Here is a 24418-nt window from a genome sequence, read left to right on the forward strand (position 1 = left end):
ACCTCAGAATTAACAAAAACATTGTTTTAAAATTTCGATGCAAAGTCAGTTATTGCATAACTTTTTACCACCTTTAAAGTGACTCGTCGAATTTAATGCAAGTGCAACCAATTAGTGCCAGAAGTAACATATTTAGTGAACTGGAAACCATCTGTAACTGGTCCACAGTGAAGATAAAAGACCACTCCAAGCAACTGTCTGGAAAGGGCATTGAAAATAATAAGTTAAGAGAAGTCACTGAATATCCCTTTGAGTATAGTTAAATTCAACATTAAGAAAGGAAAGGAATACGGCACGTGCATAAATCTGTCTACAACAGGTCATCTTCAAAACCTGAGTGACCATGTAAGAAAAAAAAAGCAGTGAGGGAGGCCACCAAGACACCTATGACTCTTCTGAAGGAGTTCAAAGTTATAGCAGCTGAGATGAGATAATGTGCATACAATAACTTTTGCAGCAGTCAGAGCTTCCTAGGACTGTGACAAAGACAAAGCCACAGTTGAAAAGCAAATATGAAATCTCAACCACAGTTGACTTTTTCAGTCATCAGACTAGATGCTATGTTTGGTGGACAACAAACACTACACATCATCACAAACAGACCTGTAAAGCATGTTGGTGGCAGCATCATGATGTCAGGATGCTTCTCAGCTGGAGGCCCTGGAAAGTTTGTTAAGGTAGAGGGTAAAATGAATGCAGGAATACAGAGGGAAATTCACAGGAAATCCTGGAGGACAACCTGATGCAGTCTGCAAGAGAAGAGAACTGAGGAGAAGTTTTTTTTCCAACAAGACAACAAGACTAAAGCTACACAGAACTAGTTTAAAGACAACAAGGTGAATGTTGTGAAGTGGCCAATCAGAGCTCAGACCTCAATATAACTGAGAATTTGTGGTTGGATTTGGAAAGTGCTGTTCACTCATGATCCCTGTGCAACCTGACAGAGCCTGAGCAGTTTTGCAACAAGGAATGGCGTCAAATTGCTGTGTCCAGATGTGCAAAAGTGATTAAGACCTAAGAGCTGAAATTGCAGCCAGTCAATCTACTAAATGCTGACTGGAAGGGGGTGAAAACTTATGCAATGTTACGTTTTATATTTCTGAATGGTTGATATTGTAGAAATCTGTTTTTACTTTGACATGATAGAATCTTCGTTGTGAATTCTTGTCAAGATTAATAAGACTAATTATACTGACCATGATTCAGTGTTGGCTGCACAGTGACTTGGTGGTTAGCACTGTCACCTTGAAGACAGAAGATCCCTGGTTCGTGTCCCGGCCTTCCTGGGATCTTTCTGCATGGAGTTTGCATGTTCTCCCTGTACATGTGTGGGTTTTCTCCAGGTTCTCTGGCTTCCCCCCACAATCCAAAAACATGCTGAGGTTAAGTGGTGATTCTAAATTGTCCATAGGTGTGAATGTGAGTGTAATTGTTTGACTGTATATGTAGCCCTGTGATGGACAGGTGTCCCCTGCCTTCACCGTAAGTCAGCTGGGATAGACTCCATCCATAGTGTGTTAGTGAGTTTGGTTGAAAGCAATAATAGAAACGATCTGAAACTTTTTTTTCATATATTTCTGTCTGAGTGACAGGACACAGATACAGATAATATGAGCTGAATGTCAGTGGACAAACAGTTTATGCTGATACGTTGCAATACGTCAGGTGTACAGTCCCACTGGGCAGTCCATGTTGTGACCCTCTGTACTCCATCAGAGCTGGAGCTGTTAGCAAACAAACAGAAATTCTCCTCAGGAAACAAGCACTGACAAGAGAATGAAGCTGTCTTTAACCCTCCTGTTTCTCCAGCTGTGGGGGAACATGGAACTCTCTTTGTCACAGAATGGTAAGTTGGGCTGTCTTCTTTTTTTTTTAATTACATTAATTATTTTTGACTTATCTTTGTGTAAAAACAGATAGAGTTTAGGTCAGATTACGTTACCAAGCTTTTAATGGAATAGAGAGCTGAAGTCATCACATGTCTTCTGAGGTACATAGATTTCTGCTGTAATATGAAGAGTAACATACTGTACATACATATAGAGATTTTTGTTTTCACTTTATTTTTCATCATGTTTTACTTTCAGCCCAACACTGTCCACTGATTCATGTGGACAGTAATGTCCAGCTGATTGGAGATCCAGAAAGAGCAAACTATGGCAGTGTAGTTCGTTTTAGATGCAAGTCAAGCTTTGAATTCCTGGAAGGGTCTGCAGAGATGTATTGTGATGAAAATGGGCAGTGGATTGGGACGGAACCAAAATGCACAGGTACAGTGGCAATAAAGAAAACAGACAGCAGGGTACTGACCTTTTGGAAATGGGGCTTTTTCACATTTAATAAATAACACTTAAACAACCACTAACCACCCAAAGGTTAACATATAACACCTGAACAACCAACAGAAACCAGTAAGACACAGCCTGATGAAACAATCAGGGCTGTGTACTGGATTGTGTCTAATGCTCCTTTGAAAAAGATGAAATCCTAAATGTGCTGTGTCTACACAATATTATGCCATTGTTAATAATAATAACAATAATATAACATTTGGGCTGAACTTCAGGTTCAAAGCAGCTCCTAAAGCACAGTTCGACAGCAATAACAGGACAGGCCATAATAGCGTGACAATATAGGCAGCAGATGGTTAGCTTAGCTTTGCACAAGGAGTAGAAAAACGGTTTTCTATATCTTTCCCTAAGAAAAGTCTCCTCCTCTCTGTACAAAACATAAAACTGGCACATATTTGTAATCTGACATTAGGAACTCCTTTAGAATGCACAGTGAAAACAGAAATGGGTTGTGGGTTGCCATTCATTGTTATTAACTAACGACTTAATCACATGCTTGTATTAAATGTTTTCAAATTGGCCCATTGTTTGACTCTTCTCATGGCCAAATGCTGTACTTACATTCATGCTTGTGTGTATTTTTAGATGGAATAAAATGTAGAGCCCCCGTGATTGCAAATGGTGTGGTGCTTGGAGATGTCCAAAAGTACAAAGAACATCAAGTCCTGCATTATCAGTGCGATCCTCAATACAAGCGTGCTGAAGAAAGACAATCAAAATGCACGAAAGTGGGAACAAAAGCAGAGTGGAGTCCCACACCTGCATGTGAATGTAAGTATAAAATGAAAGATCCATAATTTATTGATTATATCACAATGACAAGTGAAAACTGCTGCTATTATTGCACTACAGTCTGTCTTGTTATAACAGACTAGCAGATAATATTTTCATTTCTCTACAAATGCAGCAATAAAATGTGAAGTGAAACTGCCAGCACTTGAAGGAACACGATACGAACCTGCTTTCAGAAATGTGTTTTTACCTGGTGACACACTCAGAGTTCTCTGTGGAGAGAAACACTGGATTGTGGACCATCAGACCACCTCAGCAGAGACGACTTGTCAAAGTGATGGAAAGTGGAGCATCAGGCCACTCTGCCACGGTAGGAATCTATATGAGTCTTAAAGCCAGAGACAGAGATGAAGCCCTTTAGATCTCCTCACAAGCAATGATATTTGATGTATTTTGAAAATGTTAGTCTAGTGAATTTGAAATGTTACTAGTAAAAACAAGACATATGGCCATTCTGCACCTGTGTGGTCTGTATTAGAATATACATTTTAATTGAGTTTTTTAGAGAGCAAGTCCAGCCTATGCACAAATACCCTATAGGGTTTGTGATCAAAACAAAATTATCTATATATATATTTCTTTTTTTAAGGAATGAAAAAGCTCTCACTGTCAGAACTACAATCTAAACACAATGCAATATACAGTGCAAAGCAGATGTATTGAGAGTAAAATATAGAACAATGAATACATAACATTCATAAAACTATGTAAAAGCGTTTTATTGGATTGACATATTGTAAGACATTATACTCACTGATAGTGTGGTCACCGTGGTTTGAGAATTAAGAGCGATAAAAACTGCTGCTGCAGTTCTATTAAAACAAACACATCGCAGCAGTTCTCATATGTGGTTCTGGATTCCAGGTCATCACAGAAAGCAGTTCAAATGAAGCGTCATTGCTTACATAGAAATCTCTCAGTGACTAAGAACCAAACTACATCTCCGACTATCTTTTTATCTAATGTTTCTTCTCTAGCTTTAGAGGCAGCATTCAGTTTCTGTACACCACAAGAAACTTCCAGGAGATATGACACTCTTAATAATTTAAAGTTAAAGACTTTATGCTGTACAGTGCCTTTGACTCAACCTTAAACACCCATGATACTCTGAACTTTATATTTCCTTTAGAGTTTTCATCTAGGAGACTGTGATCTCTACTGAAACCCCAGATTTTGACTAATAAAATCAGTGTATTGATGTATAAATGTCTGACTGACTGACTGACTGACTGACTGATTTTAGCTTGAACCTCTTCTTGCAGTAAAACGTTGTCCAAGAAAAATATATTTCCTGAACATTTTCTCACATCCAGCCATTTCAAACTCTTCCAAAAAATTACCCAGAATTGTTATGACATGCTTTTGAATTCTGTAAGGACTACATAGATGATAACGGTGACATAAACTCATGAACTGAACTTTGCACTTTTTAAGTAGATATTATCTGTCTTTTTCTTTTCAGACATCACTTGTAAAGTTGGTGTTCTGCATCCTGGTCTCACTGTAACTGTACACGTTGGAGAAAAATTGCAGTTTGACTGCAGCAGTGAGTTTCAGCTGGATGGGTCTAAAGAAATAGAGTGTTTACCAACTGGACAGTGGAGTGCTCCCATCCCAACCTGCCTCTGATGGTATCTGTTGGTGTTAGCGGTACATGTTCTGTCACCATCCCAGCTTCAACTCCTGTGATGAGTGGAAGATAATACAATCTGTTCATTAGTACCAACAGAATAAATGAAAAATCTTTTGAGAATTTTCTTACAATGAAATTAAATGTATATCCACTGATGGTGAGTCTTTGGCATTACTTTCTTTGGTAGCTTGCAGTACAGCATTGATCTCTTCTTTCACTTGTCTGGGTGTTATAGCACTTGTCAAGTGGTTCAATAAACATGAAATTTATTGCGATGTGTGCTAAGTTATCATCACTTTCTCTTTTCAGCATTAATTTAGGGACAGCATGAAAATATTCGGTAAGGTAAAATAAGCATATACTATTAAATCTCAACATAAGGAACACATGGAGCATCTTGAAACTTTGCACATATAATGAAAATATATAGACTCGTGCACATGAGTTTTTGTGTTCCTATGAATGAGTACAAGACCATTTTAGCATGTCAAAATATAAATGAAAAAATGGGACCTCGGCTTATTATATGTGCCACACTTCAAATTGTGTTTTTCATAGGACATATGGACACATTCATTTATATACAGCTACAGAGCTTTCTGGTACCCTAACACCATCCATCCATCAACTATACACCCTTTAATCCTCATTAGGGTTGTGGGGGGGCTGGAGTCTATCCCAGCTGACTTAGGGTGAAAGCAGGAGACACCCTGGACAGGTCACCAGTCTATCACAGGGCTACACATAGAGACAAATAATCACACTCACATTCACACCTGCGGACAGTTTAGAATCACCAATTAACCTCAGCATGATTTTAGACTGTGGGAGGAAGCCGGAGTACCTGGAGAAAACCCACACATGCACAGGTAGAACATGCAAACTCCATGCAGAAAGATCCCAGGCCCAGGCCAGGGAACATCTAGCTGCAAGGCAACAGTGCTAACCACTGATCCAAAGTGCAGCCCTACCTCAATACCTTGTTTGAAATTTTTGTACTTTTTTTCCCTTCCTTCTTTTATTTTTTTCCCATTTTCAAAGGACCAATAATAAAAAATCTGGCCTCTGCTGGAACCGTTCAATCATTTTGATCTGCTTGAAACAATTTTGTCTGTGTCTTCACAAAACTTCATGGCTGTCAGGGTTATATTTCTGAAGTTTCTGAAGTCTTAAAATGGCTTCCTAGATAACAGACTTTTCGGCCTGAGTGGAAATACATAAAACATATACAAATGTTCAAAAGTTTGGGGTCACTTAAAAATGTCCCTATTTATGAAAGAAAAGCAATTTTTCAGTGCAAATAATATTATATTAATCAGAAATCCAGTCTAGACATTGTTAATGTGGTAAATGACTATTCTAGCTGGAAACAGCTGATTTTTAATGGAATATCTACATAGAGGTACAGTGGAACATTTCCAGCAACCATCACTCCTGTGTTCTAATGCTACATTGTGTTAGCTAATGGTGTTGAAAGGCTAATTGATGATTAGAAAACCCTTGTGCAATTATGTTGGCACATGAATAAAAGTGTGAGTTTTCATGGAAACATGAAATTGCCTGGGTGACCCCAAATTTTTGAACAGTAGTATACAAACAAAATATTTTACTGAACTTGGTTTTGCTTCCTAAACAACTGATAAGTAAACTCTGAACCAAATCTGAAACGGTGCAGCAACAGACGTCCTGAATTCTATCACACAGAATGACCCCATACAGAACTATTACACATCATGCCATTACATATTACAAAGGAGAGGCCAATGAAGAAAAACACCAATAACTCATCTAGCACTAATTGTAAATATTACTTACAAAATGTTTATCATTACCTCCATACTTGGTGGTTAGCACTTTCGCCTTGCAGCTAGAAGATCCCTGGTTCACTTCTCAGTCTTCCCGGGATCTTTATGCATGGAGTTTGCATGTTCTCCCTGTGCATGCATGGGTTGTCTCTGGGTACTCTGGCTTCCTCCCACAGTCCAAAAACATGCTGAAGTTAATTGATTATTCTAAATTGCCTGTAGGTGTGAATGAGAGTGTGATTGTTTGTCTCTATGTGTAGCCCTGTGATAGACTGGTGACCTGTCCAGGGTGTCCCCTTCCTTCACCCTAAGTCAGCTGGGATAGATTACATCCATAGTGTGTTAGTGAGCTTGGCTGAAAGCAATAATGGAATAGATCTGAAACAATCAAAGTTTTTTTTTTAAAATATATTTTTTAATATATTTCTGTCTGAGTAACAAACTGGTGTCCCCTGCCTTCACCCTAAATCAGCTGGGATAGATGTTGTAGCCGTGAGATGGTGTGCTTGGTCTTTAACAAAGTTTAGGTGGGAGCTAGCATCCACATGGATGCCAGGACTCAAATTTTCATGCCAGAACATTGCATTGTAACAAGATGACTAATGTTTTACACATCACCTGTCATTGGTTTTAATGTTGTGGCTGACAGCTAAGTATTAGAAGAAGACATGAACTGTTAGCTCATATAATATGACTCCACAAGTTCGATAGCATTTGTTTACTCCTTGTTAATCATTTACTAGTTTGTCCAGGCAGCTCATGTCACTTCCAGTCAGCTAAACTTTTTACTGGCAAGAGGACCAGGTCATCATACCAACAAAACACTGACACAATCTCACTCTATCAAATAGCTATTCCTTTGATGTACTTAACCTCAGGTTCATTACTCTGAGCTGACCATGGCCTTAAATGCAGCATCATGCTCCTTCATTATATGAACGTTTACAGTACAGTACATAAAGGACAATGTGAATAACAGTGATGAGTTTAAAGCATTTTGCCTACAGATCAGTGGTAGAAGAGCTAACGGAATATTTTTTTTTTCTAAAAAGAATCGCCAATGAAAGAGATTAGTCAGTACCCTGCAACTAATGCAGCATTGAGTGTAAAATTACTCAGTAGGTAATGCTGATGCATTAATGTGTAAGTGGCCTTTTTGTTAGTTTTAGCTGCATTATGTAGTCAAACTTTTATGTAGACCGTTTTGTCCAATGGTGACTAAATTGGCATCGCAACAAAACATCACAATATGAATTTGAAGGGTCATATGATGATCAATGGGCAGGAAAGATCTGAGCTCTTCACCAGTTATCTATGTGAAATCGTGTTTTTGGAAGGGAACTTTCTCTTTGGTTGCACTGCTAACATCTTATGGACATCTGAAGTGTAACTAGAGGATTAAACTCTGCATGTTTGTGAGAAATCTTAAACCAAAATGATTCGGAACCAATGGGTTAGTCTTTAACAGTGCTTTGCAGTTTACTTTGTCTTTCGTTTTAATGATAAGGCTAAACATGAAAAGTATTTATAACTCTAAAACTGGGAATAAAAGTACAAAGTAGAAAAAATGTGAAATATTTAAGTAAAATACAAGTTTTTCCAAACAGTAGTCAAAAATTACTCTGCTCAGCTCATTACACTGAATAGGAGTTTGCAACCTTATTTAATCATATGGAATAGCAAAGTGTTTCACTGAGATGATTGATCCATCACTGCAGAAAAACAATCAACATAGAGACCATTACGTCAGCAAATGGTTTGTAGATTACAATTTCAAAGCCTCAAGCCTGGAATTTTACCATCACCATCTTTGTCTTTTTGAAATGGGACACAACCAGTGAGGGGTGGATGTGACTGACAACTGTTAAATTGTTAATTTTGCTCTAAATTGGACCATAATTTACAAAATAAACATCCTGCTTCATTCAGATAGTCCTGAAACTAGCGATTGACACCATAAGCTTAGAAAACCAAGGAAAATGTTTACTGAAATAATAAATGAAGTGAGAAGTAGGGTCATTTTTCTAATAGACCTTTCAAATTTGAGATGTGTTTCAAATGTTTGAGAAATTTTATTTTGACATGACAATTTTTTTAATATGAGAAAATCATTTTTTTGTGATGAAGGGCTAAAGAGAGTCTAAAGTTGACGTAGTTTCTGTTTTTATATCCTGGTTATTGTTGCATTGTTATAATATATGATATAATACATCCAAGGGGCAACAACATGCATATTTGATGGTCAGATCTGATATATAACCAGATTCACAGGGGAAATGTATCATGTCTTCTTCCTGGTACTCAGCTTTTTTGGTTTCTTCTGACACGTGAGCATGTGGAGCATCAGGAAACTTTGAACATGCTGAGAAACAAACATGTTGACATGAACAAACTCCAACTATTCAGCTCCATTGTCTCATTAATTGTTTGCCACATGTGCAGGTCTAAAAATACTTATATTGTAGCTGTGCGACTGTGAAATTGAAGTCTTCATAACACTGAAAAGCTGATAGTCTTTATATAATGCTTAAAAATATTTCAATTGCTTTTGAATACACCCTCTAACACAGCTGATGCACATTTGACTATTTGTATGTTTAAGTGGTAGAATGTTTTCATGATATAAAACTCATTAAGACAGTTTAAAAAGCATCATAAAACCTTTACAATCATGTACAAGCTTATAATGTTGCAACAACAGATACAAATTTTCTTTTAAGACATCTCCCACACATATGCACAGATTCTTCTGTAATGAGTGGATATCTCAAATGAACAACTTATCTAACAGTTATAAATGAATTTCCAGTTGCTCAGTGGAAATAAGTATTTGATCTTCTTGCCGGCAAGAATTCTGACTCCCACGGATTGGTTATGTGGTTCAGAGGAACATTAGTCCATTCTGCTTCAGAGATTACCAGTCTGAATTGGTTATGTGGACATGTGTGAAAGCGACCTGTTCAAAGAATCCCACTTTAAATCTTCAACTTCACCACCATGGGCAAGACCAGAGAGCTATCTAAGGACGTCAGATACCAGATTGTGGAGCTTCACAAGGCTGGAAAGAAACCTTCGGCAAGCAATTTAGTGTAAAGGCAACAACTGTCAGAGCAGTCATTTGCAAACGGAAGAAAGAAAAGAAAATCCATCAGTCCCCCTCAGTCTGGAGCTCCTTGCAAGATCTCATCTTGTGCAGTATCTATTATCATCAGAAAGGTGAAGGATAATCCCAGAACTTCACAGGAGACACTTGGTAATGACCTAAAGGCTGCTGGGACCACATTCACCAAGAAAACCATTGGTAACACACTTCATTGCAGTGGTTTGAAATCCTGCAGCGCCCACAAGTTCAATCGGCTCAAGAAATCACATGTACAGGCCCATCTGAATTTTGCCAATGTGCATTTGAATGACACTCAGGAGGCTTGGGAAAATGGGATTTAGTCAGATGAGACCAAAATTGAGCTCTTTGGCATTGATTCGATTCACTGGAGAGAATGTTGACTGAGAGCCCAAGAACAACCTCCCCACGGTCAAGCACAGAGGTGGAAACATTATGCTTTTGGGCTTTTTCTCTGCCAAAGGTACAGGATAACTGCACCACATGGAGGCAACAATGAATGGGGCCATTTACCAAGAAATCTTGAGCAAGAACCTCCTTCCCTCAGTCAGAGCACTTAAAATGGATCATGAGTAGGTCTTCCAGCAACATGGTGAACCAAGAACAAGCACATGAACGACATGGAGTGACCTAGCTAGTCTCCAGACCTTAATCCTATAGAAAATCTATGGAGGGAGGTGAAGCTAAGCAGCAGCCTCAAAATCTTGAAGATCTGGAGAAAATCTGCCAAGAGGAGTGGTCTAAAATATCTCCTGAGATGTGTGCAAACCTGGTGACCAACTACAAGAAATGTCTGATGTCTGTGCTTGTGAACAAGGGTTAATCTACCAAGTACAGTGAACATTGATGCAGAAGATAACAACAGGATTGTCAAGGCCGGTGCTGTCATCGTAAGACTCCGCGACAACATCTGGGAGCAGAGAGGCCTCAGCCTCACCACCAAGCTGAAGATCCACTGCGCAGTGGTGCTTACCACCCTCCTCTACGCCAGCGAGACCTGGACTATCTACAGCAGACATGCCAAACAGCTCAATCACTTTCACTTGAGCTGTCTCCGAAGACTCCTCCATATCAGGTGGCAGGACAAAATCCCAGACATGGAGGTTCAGGAACAGGCTGGCTTTTCCAGTGGCTACACCCTCCTCCAGAAAACTCAAGGCAGATGGGCAGGCCATGTTGTAAGAATGTTTGACAGCTGACTGCCAAAACAGCTGCTGTACTGTGAACTGTCCCAGGGCAAGCGCACAGTCAGGGGACAGAAGAAATGATTCAAGGGCTGCCTCAAAATGTCCCTCAAAGACCTGGGCATCAATCCCAGTACATGGGATTTGCTTGACTGGGACTGTTCAACTTGACAAAGCAGAGTCACGGCAGCAGTCTGTACAGCAGAGAACAGATGGATTGAAGAGGCACAGAGAAAATGTGCCGCACGCAAAGCCAGAGCAACCTCTACCTCCACAGCAGCACCCACTCACACTTGTCCTACATGTGGACAAGCCTTCCAGGCCTAGATTGGCTTCTCCAGCCATCTTCGGACCCATAATCACTGGTTTTCATACTAACGTTGAAGTTGCAGCCTTCTTCGATCATGAAGGGCGAACATCACCAAGTACTTATGGTGGTCATGGTTCAAGTCATGTTTTCTGGGAGATCAAATAGTTACTTCCCTTGATAAGCAGGAAATCAATTTACAACTGTTTGATAACTTGTTTTTCTTGAATTTTTTTGTTGATGTTCTGTCGCTCTTACAGTTAAAATAAACTCACTATTAAAATTCTAGACTGACCGTGTTTTTGTATATGGCCAAAATCATAAAACATGCAGGGGATCAAATACTTATTTCCCTCACTGTACTTTCATTCATAAGACTGAGATTGCTTTTCTGTGTACAGCACGTTCTCAGGTTCTCAGGTTGATGTAACGAGATTGTTGTTTGGGTTAATGTTTAAAATTTTTAATAAAAAAATTGTACCTCATGTTATTGTAGAATTTTAGTCTTGAACCTTTTTCCGATTTACTTCAGAATCTCCCACATGCCCTCTGGTTGAACTGTGATTGAGATTTCATATTTGCTTTTCAACTGTGGCTTTGTCTTTGTCACAGTCCTAGGAAGCTTTGACTGGTGCAAGTTATTGTATGCACATTATCTCATCTCAGCTGCTGAAACTTGTAACTCTTTCAGAGGAGTTATAGGTGTCTTGGTGGCCTCTCTCACTGCTTTTTTTTTTTCATGGTCACTCAGTTTTTGAAGATGATCTGCTGTAGACAGATTTATGCATGTGGCGTATTCTTTCCTTTTTTAATGACGAATTTAACTATACTCAAAGGGATACTCAATGACTTCTCCTAACGTATTATTTTCAGTGCCCTTTCCAGAGAGTTTCTTGGAGTGGTCTTTTATCTTGATTGTGGACCAGTGACTGGACCTTCCACCCGAGACACATTTTTTGCACTCAGATGGTTTTTAGTTCACTAAATGTGTTCCTTCTGTCACCAATTGGTTGCACTTGCGTTGAGTCACTTTAAAGGTGGTAAAAAATTATGCAATAACTGATTTTACATCGACATTTTAAAAAAATGTTGTAGTTAATTCTGGACTTTTTAAAAAAGTGTTGGGAAATTCTTGCCAAAAAAGCCAAATTCACTTCACCACAATTCAATATTGAAAAACAAAACAAGGGGAACATGTCAGACGAAGGTGAAAACTTCTTTACAAGTGTTCACTTATGTTTACCATGAGTAAAATTTTGCATTTACATGGATGGTTTTCAGGTAAAACTATTCTCTTTATCGAACAAAAAATCCAATTTATGTATTAAAATATTATATCATAGCAGAAAGGACCAAAAACAAGTAGGTTGTCTCAAGTATATACTTTGTATCATGAATATTTATTTTGTTTGTCAAATAACGTTTGACATAAAATGAGCAATAGGCAATTCATCAATTGTCTTCACTCCTCCTCTCAGCATATTAACAAATGAAAGTGGAACTATTACTCATAAAACATTGTTCAGGATGAAAACAGACTGAGGGTGTATATATACTTTTATTAAAATGAGCACACACAGAAGTAAAATACATAACTGCTCTTACTCTTGATGTTGGATGTCATCATGCTTGTGTGCTCTGATTTATCACATCCAGCTGATTAAAAAACTTCACACGCAGGTGGGGAAGTTCATCACACCATCAATACACGTCTGACGCATTCCCACTCTGTCGACACGTCTTGTTCCATAGATACATGAGAAGTCAATTACATCATTATGGGGTACGTACAGCTTTTTTTCATTACTAAATTTAAACCTAATATTGTGTATTCCCATGACATCTTCATCCACAGTACAGGGCTCTGCAAAAGATTGCAGAAAATAAATATTAGTAAATTACAGAAATGTACAACATACCAAATTATTGCTACTCTATGTTAGAAATAAATTTTGGATGTTTCAAAACAAATCAGGAGCAAATTCTGTCACAATACTCAACATACAGAGCAAATATTACTTGCCAGCAGACTGTGATGTGACTGTGACATGTTTTTTCATTTCATTGTTTTTTAGGTTAGTCAAAGACCTCCATACATAACACCTAAAAATACAGATATTACACTCCACCCAGTGTATAACAACAAAAACTTGTTCTTTTCACTTTTCATATCCATTCAAAGTAATGCTTTAAAAAAGAAGAAGAATTTTCAACATTTCCAGTGATTATAAGTGTTTTCCTACAGTATAGTTGTACTAATACTTGAAGAATACTTAAATAAGTGGTGTCTCATTCCCACACCAAACTACATGAATGTCACTGAAGTCAAAAGCTGTTATGGCACCTAGGAGTCTTCCTTTGCATCAAGATCAGAATTATCTGCTCTCTTGCTAGTGGTGGATCCTAGAAACTGATGCTTCTGTGGCTCCGTGATTTTTTGAAGTCCCCCAGGAGAACTATGGAGTCCCCAGGTGGTACCCCCTCTGTTCGGTGCATAAGTACAAACAACAGAGTGTTCCCCTCCGCAACACGAAGTCGCAGAGAGGTGACCCTCTCATTTTCCGGGGAGAACTCCAACAAAACGGCGCTCAGCCGGGGGCTCGTGAGTATCCCCACACCCGCCCGGCGCCTCTCACCCTGGGCAACTCCAGAAAAGGAGAGAGTCCAACCCCTTTCCAGGATCCTGGTTCCGGAAACTTTGCTGTGCATGGAGGTGAGCCCAACTATATTTAGCCGGTATCACTCCACCTCCCACACAGCTCAGGTTCCTTCCCCACCAGTGACGTGACGTTCCACGTCCCCAAGGCTAGTCTACGCCAGCAGGGGGCAGTGCGCCTAGACACCCGCTCCTGCCTACTACCTGGTTGGCATAGCACCCAACCCCGATTTCCTCTCCATTGGGTGGTGGGCCCACCAGGCGGTGATCCCATGTTACTTTTTGGGCTGTGCCCGACCGAGCCCCATGGGGACCCAAGGCTCGGCCACCAGGTGCTCTCTGATGAGCCCCCCCCAGCCACACCCGCCATGGTTTCCCTGGTTCAGGAGAGGTGGCAGTGTTCCTTTTCTTTGCTGTCATCAGGGTTTACTGAATCTCTCTTTGTATGGTCCCTCCCCTAGGAACAGTTTGCCTCGGAAGACCCTACCAGGGGCTAATGCCCCGGACAACATAGCTCCCAGGATCACAGGGACACTCAAACCCCTCCACCGCGATAAGGTGGTGATTCATCAGGGGGATTTGCTGTACCTACCCTGAGAACTGGTGATGGATTGACTACTCTTTTATATTGTCTTCATTTATTAATAATGATTAATAAACAGAGGGACCAGGCCTTCTCTGTCAAGACCTTGTAGTTATGAAATAACCTGTTGGAGGATATGAGGCTGAAAGAGTCCAAACACACTTTTAAATGTGTCTGCTGTGTCAGCCATTAATATTATTTTACTTAGTTTGTAATGCCTAATGACTGTGATGTGCAATGACTCTGTATGATTACAGTTTTTCTCTATTGATAAGACACTAAATTCCATTCACTGCACACAGCTGCACACATTTCTCAAAAACAGGACTCTGCTGTCCAAATTTTGGACACTATTCATGGTTTGCACACAGTTTCCAAAATGCTTGCACTCTTTTTGCAAAAGACTGAACACGTTTTTTGCTCATTTGAACACACTTTTTCACTCATAGCACACATTTTTCATAAAGTGAACACTAGGAAGCAGAATTGGGACACTGTTCCAACACTGCTGTCACGATTAAGACACAACAGGACAAAGCTGAAAACACTTTTACCAATGAACTGCACACTATAAAACCTGCTGGGAAACAGCATTAGCTGTTCAGAATGCAATCTGTCGTTATGGTCAGCAGATGGTAAGGATGGTGCATAAAGTAAATGGTTTCAGGTTTACTGTGGTTTACTTTACATGTACGTAAACGTTGTTTGTCATTTCTGAGGACTGTTTCTTTTTTTTACACTTCATGTGAAAACACAGTGAGAGACGAGTGTTTTGTATTTAGCAGTGGAGTGTCCTAGTTTTTATTCGTGTCTTAATTTTGAAAACAAAGTTCAGATTTTGACAATAAAGTGCACTTTTGACACAAGTGTGCAATGTATTGTGAATTGTGGTCAAATCAAGAAAATAGTGTGCAGTGTTGGGAAATGTGTGCTATTTTTCAGGAACAGTGTCTTATCAATTGAGAAAAACTGTAATAGATTTTATCACTTCGACAGACCATGCAAACCAAAATCAGTTGTACCGATGCAAAATCTGAACAGAGCTTAGTATGAAAAATATACATGGAACTGTAACTTACTGAGGCATCTCATCTGTCCAATCCATTCACCATTTTTGCAGGTCCTGAATGGCCCACCCTCCATTTGGTAAAGATTCTGACAGAGGTATTCAACCTTTTCATTATGTCTGTACTGGATTTGAACAGTTTCCTTGGTGTCTCCATCTGCAAGAGTTGGCGGTATCCCACAACCCTCAGGAACTACAAGACAGAGGTAGAGAAAATACAAGTTGATGTGTTATTGTGTCATAACTATTACACTTTCACATCTTTGCTGCCATGCATCGTGGACTTCAAACTAAATTCAAATATAAACAGTTATACTTGATATTATCTGGGTGAATTATCCCACTAATGATATGTGACTTCTGGGCTTTGAACTGACATCTGGTATCAGTGCTCTTTTTATCCTGACTGAGCTCTCACTGTGATGGTTGTTCAAAGTTAGGTGAGTGCAGTAAGTAGTGCACTTCAGTAATAACTTTAAATGGCATTTTTTCTTCTTTGTTCAGTAAAACACAAAAACACAGTATGTCAACAGATGGCGTTTTAACTTTAACCCTAAAATCATATTTTAGTCTCTCTTGCAAGAGATCTTGAGCTCAGTGAGATTTCCTGAAGAAATAAAGCTCAACTTGATAACTACTGCTGGCAGCGTAATGTCACCACAGCGTATTTGTTGTTACAGATTAGTTTCATATAGAGATATTTTCTAGGAAACAGAGTGGTATTGTTCTCTGAGGTATTGTTGTTCTGTAATATTCTGTGCTTGGCGTATTCATCTCCATCTTTTCAGTACATCTGTTGCCTTGTTCTGTAATTATAACTTCGTCTATAATGTCATAATAATACATTAAAGTCCAGAGTTTTAGCATTTCATGAGGCATTTATAAATACTTTGAGAATCTGATAATTCAGCTGGCAGCCTAACTCAGCTTTAAAACTGGAATCTCTGTAAGTTTTCTCCGAGTAACTTTGTGAAATGCTTTTTTTTATGTACGTACGTATACATGTGATGTTTTTCTCCTCCCACTGGCCAGCATTGCATCTAATTGTGTCTTCTCCCTCCACTGTAAAGTTATCACGACACTGATAAGTTACTTCAGAGTCAGACAAGTACTCCTTCTGATATGAAGACAAAACCACAGCATTCTGAATTTTAGGAGGGGGACTGCAGTGAACAGCGGTTGCTGCAAGAGATGAAAACAGGACAGTGTTAATTTTTACCCTGCAATCTGTTGCAATAAATATTTTCTGCCATAAATGCATGTGGTAAAATAATCTTGACGTTGACTCACGTTCACAGATTGTTTCGAGTGATAATCCAGGTCCAGCTAGAAGCCATTTTCCGTTGTGACAAATTAAGAGGTTATTCTGAGCATAGTATCCTTCATTGCAAATAATCTCTGAAGTCCGGGCTCCTCTATTAACTTGGGGGTTTACTTTCCCATTAGGAATCACAGGAGTTTCTCCACAAAGTCCTTTGTCTAGAGTTGACACAATTACAAACAATTAGGATTGTATATTGTTAGCAAAATATCGGCAATACTGAAAATTACTTTTCTATTCAAAATGATTGTCACTATAAGCAGCAGGGAAGCAGAGCCACTGCTTGGATACAGTAAATGCAAGAACACTGGGCAGCAAATACGAACAATTTACAGCAATTTCTTTTGTGTCATACATTTCTGGAATAATATAGATAATATAGATTCTAAAACTTGAATTCACCATGCAGCTAAAAATGATGTGGCTGATTGTGATACAGTCTACATTCTACAAACCACTGTGGCTAGTTGGCTCCATTATAGTACCATATACAATAGTAAGACAGTAAAGATTAATTACCAATACACTGGTTGAGTCCAGACCAAACACCACCAATACATCTGGCTTCACCCCACCAGCCTTTGGTGGAAAGCTTATAACCATCATTACAGGTGTAGTACAGCTTGTCTTGGTATGGACCAACAATAAATCCATATGGCACGTCAGCTTTTTGACACTCTGTGTTATCAAGAAAACAGAAAAAAAAAAATGCAAATAACATTAGTTAGACAGTGAGACAGGTCTGTCTGTGTGCTGATGGTTCCCAGAGGATGAATCCCACTGACTGGAGATCTTTCAGCATGGATTAGCATTCAGCACATTAGTCACTTACTTTTATTTAATACTAAATACCTGCAAACCCAGTGATGTTTTTATCAGCTCCAGCAAAACTTGGATAGTTAACTTGATCAATATATTTGCTAAACAGCAATATGCTAGTATTGTGATGGTGAGAATGCTAGAATGCTGTTTTTTGCATTCAAGAGGTAAAGCTTCATGATCCTGCTAGCATGGCAATAGTAATACACATCCTTAAAATGATTACTCTAAGTAATCACACTACTAATGCCATTTAAATCTGAGACATTTATCTGTTTGGAGAAATTTCTTTCAAATGTTGCTATTAAAAACATACCACAATTAGGCTTCAAACTGTAAATAATTAATTATAGTTGTGTATTCTTACCTGAACAGCTCTTTATTCCTGTCCAATCACCTCGAATACAGGTAATAGTAAAAGTGTTTTTATTGCCGTTCATGCAAGTGTACTGGACTCGTTCATTGTGATAGTAACGGTCCCTGGAGTTGTAGGAAATTTCTGCGTTTTCAATGTTGAGTTTGGTACAGTATGTTCCTGGGGACAAATTATATTACACTTCAGTATTTCATACAGATAAATGACTAATTTATGAAATAATGTCCTGCTTACATGAACAACATTTACAAAGAGTAAAAAAAGGCACTGACAATAGAGAAAAATGACTTGAATGCAACAAAATGAGTGAATGTCTCATTTCATCAGGACATCTGATCTGTGCCTCTCACCAGACCAGCACAGTTTTCATGTTTTAAATGTATAAAAATAGTCGAACTGAAAGTCAACATGCACTAACTACAGCTAATGAACTATTACAATTTTTCTCAATTGATAAGACACTAAATTCCATTCACTGCACACAGCTGCACATATTTCTCAAAAACAGGACTCTGCTGTCCAAATTTTGGACACTATTCATGGTTTGCACACAGTTTCCAAAACGCTTGCACTCTTTTTGCAAAAGACTGAACACGTTTTTTACTCATTTGAACACACTTTTTCACTCATAACACACATTTTCTAAAAGTGAACACTAGGAAGCAGAATTGGGACACTGTTCCAACACTGCTGTCACAATTAAGACACAACAGGTCAAAGCTGAAAACACTTTTACCAATGAGCTGCACACTATAAAACCTGCTGGGAAACAGAATAAGCGGTTCAGAATGGATGTCAGAGGAGCAAGAGGTCATGTTGTAAGAAGAGGACGTGGACGACCACAGCCAGAACCAGAACCAGAACCAGAACCAGAACCTGGACCTGCCCCTGCACCTGGTCCTGGACCACTTTACATGGTGTGTAAATGTTGTTTGTCACTTCAGTGACATGTCTATACTGGAACAATACAAGCAATCAGAAATGTTCTGAGAATACTGTAAAAAATCTAATGTATAATTCTGGTTCACAAGTGCTGGTAAAATTACAGAAAGTGTACATGACTGACTTTTTTTCTGTTTCGTGTGCGTTTGTTCCAGAGAGTTTTTCAGTTGGATTCTGATGATAGACCACATGAACACACCTAAGTAGATGAAGCTGGTTTCAACCTGGCCAAGAGGAGGAGAAGAGGGAGAAACATCATTGGACAACGGGCTATAGTCAACGTCCAGGTCAGCGTGGGGGCAACGTAACCCTCTGTGCTGCAATAAGCAATCTGGGAGTAACTGACCATCATGCAGTTCTGGACCCATAGAACACCCAGCATTTGTTGACTAGATGGGCTTGGTGAGGGCTGACTGACATGGGTGCAGCAGGGCGTTTGGCAAGAAGACAGTTTTTGTTGCTGTCTGGGACAATGTTAGTTTTATAGAGGACTATTGATTAGGTAATGATTCAATATGAACCCTCAAGTTATTGTGGTTTTTCTGCCACCATATTCTCCCTTTCTGAATCCTACAGAAGAATTCTTCTCTACATGGAGGTGGAAGGTATATGAGCGGCAGCAATGCTTTGGGAAAATCTCTAGCAATCAGGGGTCTTGGCATCTGGTGATGTTTCTGTTGATGCATATCAGGGCTGGATCAGACACACTAGATCTTTCTTCCCAGAGAAAACATAGCTTGTGATGTTGATGAGATCATTGTGGCCTGACCAGGCTGAAAGAATTGATGCAGATGTGGTGTAAATATTTGCATACTGTACTGTGTACAATACAGTGCTGTATTTTTTGTCTAACATTATTTTTCTTTTATAATGTACACTCAAGCACTGCAATGCCCCCCTCTGATTCATTTATAGGATGCATTTGTGTTTAAGTTGTCATTTTTGAGGACTGTATAATTTTTTACTTCTTGTGAAAACACAGTGAGAGAAGAGTGTTTTGTATTTAGCAGTGCAGTGTCCTAGTTTTGCTTCGTGTGTCTTAATTTTGAAAACAAAGTTCAGATTTTGACAATAAAGTGCACTTTTGACACAAGTGTGCAATGTTTTGTCAATTGTGTTCAAATCAAGAAAATAGTGTGTTGGGAAATGTGTCTATTTTTCAGGAACAGTGTCTTATCAATTGAGAAAAACTAATGTGAGAAGAATCACAGGACTCTGATGCAAATGTCTCCTCATGAGAAGCTGCTGTGCAGAGATCCTGAACATATTAGGACTGGTACCTTGTTGTATAACTGCCAGTTCTGAGAAATAACACTTTGTGGATGGAAAAAACTAAAGTAACTAAATACCTGTTGCATTTGTTATACTTTGTTGCCTTGTTGATCAGAATTGTGAAATATCAGGCAGTGTGATATATTATTTGGATGGATTACTGATCTACTGAAATGACTGTAAATGGTGGAAACGGGAATTGTCACCTCTGAGATATTTCATTCAAATACAACTAATAGGGTTAAAAGACTGAATCCAAACTGGCTCCTTCACACTTTTATAAATATGAGGTAACATTAAAGACATAAATATAAGAAACACAAGGTTAACTTCACAGTACCTCGACACAGTGGTTTTGGTGTCCATCCATCTCTGGTGCAAGTGGCCTGATTGTTTCTACTTGTACTCTGATAGCCATTTCGACACCTGTAATATGCAGAGTCACCTAGTCTTTTCTGATCATACCAATAGACACCCCAGCTGTACAGATGTGGGTCTCGTTGACTGCTGCATATGACCTCTGGAATGAGAGAAAGATTTGTCAGTGTTAACTTACCAAGATTAGATAGAAAATTACAATAATGGTCTCATGAAACACCACACAGTTAAAAACAATAATCTCATAATCTGTCTCTGGCTTTAAGACTCATATAGATTCCTACCGTGGCAGAGTGGCCTGATGCTCCACTTTCCATCACTTTGACAAGTTGTCTCTGCTGAGGTGGTCTGATGGTCCACAATCCAGTGTTTCTCTCCACAGAGAACTCTGAGTGTGTCACCAGGTAAAAACACATTTCTGAAAGCAGGTTCATATCGTGTTCCTTCAAGTGCTGGCAGTTTCACTTCACATTTTATTGCTGCATTTGTAGAGCAATGAATATATTATCTGCTAGTCTGTTATAACAAGACAGACTGTAGTGCAATAATAGCAGCAGTTTTCACTTGTCATTGTGATATAATCAATAAATTATGGATCTTTCATTTTATACTTACATTCACATGCAGGTGTGGGACTCCACTCTGCTTTTGTTCCCACTTTTGTGCATTTTGATTGTCTTTCTTCAGCACGCTTGTATTGAGGATCACACTGATAATGCAGGACTTGATTTTCTTTGTACTCTTGGACATCTCCAAGCACCACACCATTTGCAATCACGGGGGCTCTACATTTTATTCCTTCTAAAAATACACACAAGCATGAATGTAAGTACAGCATTTGGCCATGAGAAGAGTCAAACAATGGGCTGATTTGAAAACATTTAATACAAGCATGTGATTAAGTCGTTAGTTAATAACAATGAATGGCAACCCACAACCCATTTCTGTTTTCACTGTGCATTCTAAAGGAGTTCCTAATGTCAGATTACAAATATGTGCCAGTTTTATGTTTTGTACAGAGAGGAGGAGACTTTTCTTAGGGAAATATATAGAAAACAGTTTTTCTACTCCTTAAGCAAAGCTAAGCTAACCATCTGCTGCTTATATTGTCACACTATCATGGCCTGTCCTGTTATTGCTGTCGAACTGTGCTTTAGGAGCTGCTTTGAACCTGAAGTTCAGTCCAAATGTTATAGTATCATTATTATTATTAACAATGGCATAATATTGTGTAGACACAGCACATTTAGGATTTTATCTTTTTCAAAGGAGCGTTTGACACAATCCAGTACACAGCCCTGATTGTTTCATCAGGCTGTGTCTTACTGGTTTCTGTTGGTTGTTCAGGTGTTATATGTTAACCTTTGGGTGGTTAGTGGTTGTTTAAGTGTTATTTATTAGATGTGAAAAAGCCCCGTTTCCAAAAGGTCAGTACCCTGCTGTCTGTTTTCTTTACTGCCACTGTACCTGTGCATTTTGGTTCCGTCCCAATCCACTGCCCATTTTGATCACAATACATCTCTGCAGACCCTTCCAGGAATTCAAAGCTTGACTTGCATCTAAAACGAACTACACTGCCATAGTTTGCTCTTTCTGGATCTCCAATCAGCTGGACATTACTGTCCACATGAATCAGTGGACAGTGTTGGGCTGAAAGTAAAACATGATGAAAAATAAAGTGAAAACAAAAATCTCTGTATGTATAGTATGTTACTCTTCATATTACAGCAGAAATCTATGTACCTCAGAAGACGTGATGACTTCAGCTCTCTATTCCATCAAAAGCTTGATAGCACCCATTTTCTAAAGCACCTTAAATTGTCATATTGATTATTAATATTGTAAATAAAAGTGATCTAACTCCACTTTTGCACGTCTTTGGAATTTCTAAATAAAAGACCACAGTGTCTGTTTTCTAATGAGACAAGCAAGTTTTCTTCTGCTACTCCTCTTAAACATATCAGATTTGTCCGAGGACAAGTTAATGTTCACAGATAATCCTTGATTACAGAAAAGGCTTGAGGTAAGTGCATTAGAAAAAAGTGAAACTCTTACAGCTTTGCTCAGTTTTGTCAAAAATAGGGCTAAAGTATATGTAGAAATTGGATATTATTCATCAGTATTTAATTAAATGACTCATTAGGAAAAATGTTTTGCAAAATCGTTATCATCATTGTATCATCACTGCAGTATGAGAACACAGATGTGATAATCGGACTTTCTTACCATCCTGTTGCAAAGATTCATTCATGTTCAGCCACAGGATAAAAAAAGTAAAAAGGTGAAATGATGTCATTTTGAAAATCCAGAAACTGCTGTAGTTCCCTGACCAGAGGACCTGTTGCTGAGTTAAACCTTCCTGCACACTGAAAATACAGATGTGCAACAAAACTTACATGTATTTGGACACCTATCCAAAAAAAAAAAAACAAAAAAACCTTCATCCAGGCAAACACACACACACACACACACACACACACACACACACACACACACAAACAAACACACTGTGGTTTGGGGGAGGGCAGTCCAGACATGCTGAACATCCAATAAGTCACTTTCGGATTGAAACATTCAAGCATTCTTTTTTTTTGTATGATCTGATTCAACATATCTCATACATAGTTGCAATTTCTACATTCTGAATGCTTATGTTCTTATCAACCCTTTCATTGCCATTGCTCAGCAGATCTGTCCATTGGTTTACCTTTTTACAAATCCAAAAGCTTTATTAGGTGCTTGCTCAACAACTTTGGTTTTTAGTCCTTGTTTTACTTGTGTGGTATGGGTGGACCAGCTGCTGGCTGTAGCCTTTTATCTACCTAATATTGTCACCATCTATTTCTTTGACAGAAAATCAGTCAGGGTTTTCTCCAAACTGTCTGTATATGTAAATGTTCAGTACAAGTTTAAGTATTTGCCAACAACTTCATTCTCTGTATCAGCTCCATATCACTTACACCGCACACTGCTTAATCCTCATTAGGGTTGTGGGGGTGCTGGAGCCTATACCAGCTAACTTAGAACACCTGTACAGGTCACCAGTCTATCACAATGCTACATATAGAGACAATCACACTCACGTTCACACCTACAGACAATTTAGAATTACCAGTTAACCTCAGCATGTTTTCAGACTGTGGGAGGAAGCCAGAGAATCTGGAGAAAACCCATGCATGCGCAGGGAGAACATGCGAACTCCATGCAGAAAGATCCCAGGCCCAGACCAGGATGCAAACCGGGGATCTTCTAGCTGTGAGGCGACGGTGCTAACCACTGAGCTAGTGAGCAGAATTTTTTTGTTGTTGTTGTTTTTTGGCACATCCCTGTTTTCCATCTGAATGTGTGCAGTAGTCAGAATACTTAGGTTTTAAATGACCAAAAGCTTGTTCAGCTCTCGTCCACATGAGACCCTTTTCTCCTTCTGCCATCTCAAGTTCTCATACCCAATGTCTCCACCCAGACCCTGGGCGTCTTTATTCAGTCCTAATTAAATATGAAAGCTCGTTAATCCAGTCCACAACAACTCCCAGATTTCTCATCTTACTCACAGTTTTAATAGATAAAAAGTTCTTTAAAAAGTTGCGGTGGGTCTTTCCATAGTGGCTGCAGAAAACTGTCATCTCTGCTTAACCCATATTTAGCACAACACTCTGGTATATCCAACAAACAACTTCTGCAATGGGGCAACAGTCATCTGGTTATAATTGTGCGTATAAAATGATTCTTATTCTGCAGACAGAACCTGAACCAGGATTGAATGACACTTGAGACTCCAACGCAACCTATCCAACAATAGGGTGTGATCAGTT

General features: G+C 39.0%; 2 protein-coding genes across 3 annotated transcripts; one reads left to right on the top strand and one right to left on the bottom strand.

Moving 5' to 3' along the window:
• The first annotated feature begins 1689 nt into the window (after positions 1-1689).
• LOC111575821 (C4b-binding protein-like) lies at positions 1690-4931 on the top strand. Its single transcript, XM_023281173.3, has 5 exons — positions 1690-1846; positions 2088-2270; positions 2937-3122; positions 3259-3453; positions 4606-4931. Exons 1-5 carry the CDS (start codon positions 1777-1779, stop codon positions 4770-4772), a joined length of 801 nt encoding a protein of 266 aa, XP_023136941.2. The 5' UTR covers positions 1690-1776; the 3' UTR covers positions 4773-4931.
• Positions 4932-12732: 7801 nt separating this feature from the next.
• On the bottom strand, positions 12733-22992 carry LOC111575813 (coagulation factor XIII B chain-like). 2 transcript variants are annotated; one of them, XM_035953261.2, is made up of 10 exons: positions 22833-22992; positions 21222-21407; positions 20891-21085; positions 20569-20748; positions 18006-18173; positions 17339-17497; positions 16789-16977; positions 16495-16680; positions 15512-15691; positions 12733-13057 (listed from the first exon to the last, which is right to left on the bottom strand). In XM_035953261.2, exons 1-10 carry the CDS (start codon positions 22900-22902, stop codon positions 12864-12866), a joined length of 1707 nt encoding a protein of 568 aa, XP_035809154.2. In that variant the 5' UTR covers positions 22903-22992; the 3' UTR covers positions 12733-12863. The 2 variants fall into 2 exon arrangements, with proteins under 2 accessions (XP_035809154.2, XP_035809155.2); XM_035953262.2 differs by lacking the exon at positions 22833-22992 and adding an exon at positions 22074-22262.
• Positions 22993-24418: the final 1426 nt, after the last annotated feature.

Source organism: Amphiprion ocellaris, chromosome 2 (genome assembly GCF_022539595.1).
Source record: "Amphiprion ocellaris isolate individual 3 ecotype Okinawa chromosome 2, ASM2253959v1, whole genome shotgun sequence".
NCBI classification, from domain to species: Eukaryota; Metazoa; Chordata; class Actinopteri; family Pomacentridae; genus Amphiprion; species Amphiprion ocellaris.

Excerpts from the sequence above, each read along its gene's own strand:
- LOC111575821 (XM_023281173.3), top strand. The coding sequence starts at position 1,777 with ATGAAGCTGTCTTTAACCCTCCTGTTTCTCCAGCTGTGGGGGAACATG. Across the intron at positions 2,271-2,936 it reads GACGGAACCAAAATGCACAG|ATGGAATAAAATGTAGAGCC; the intron begins GTACAGTGGCAA and ends GTGTATTTTTAG. Across the intron at positions 3,123-3,258 it reads TCCCACACCTGCATGTGAAT|CAATAAAATGTGAAGTGAAA; the intron begins GTAAGTATAAAA and ends CTACAAATGCAG.
- LOC111575813 (XM_035953261.2), bottom strand. The coding sequence starts at position 22,902 with ATGACATCATTTCACCTTTTTACTTTTTTTATCCTGTGGCTGAACATG. Across the intron at positions 21,086-21,221 it reads TCCCACACCTGCATGTGAAT|CAATAAAATGTGAAGTGAAA; the intron begins GTAAGTATAAAA and ends CTACAAATGCAG. Across the intron at positions 16,681-16,788 it reads ACTCGAAACAATCTGTGAAC|CAACCGCTGTTCACTGCAGT; the intron begins GTGAGTCAACGT and ends CATCTCTTGCAG.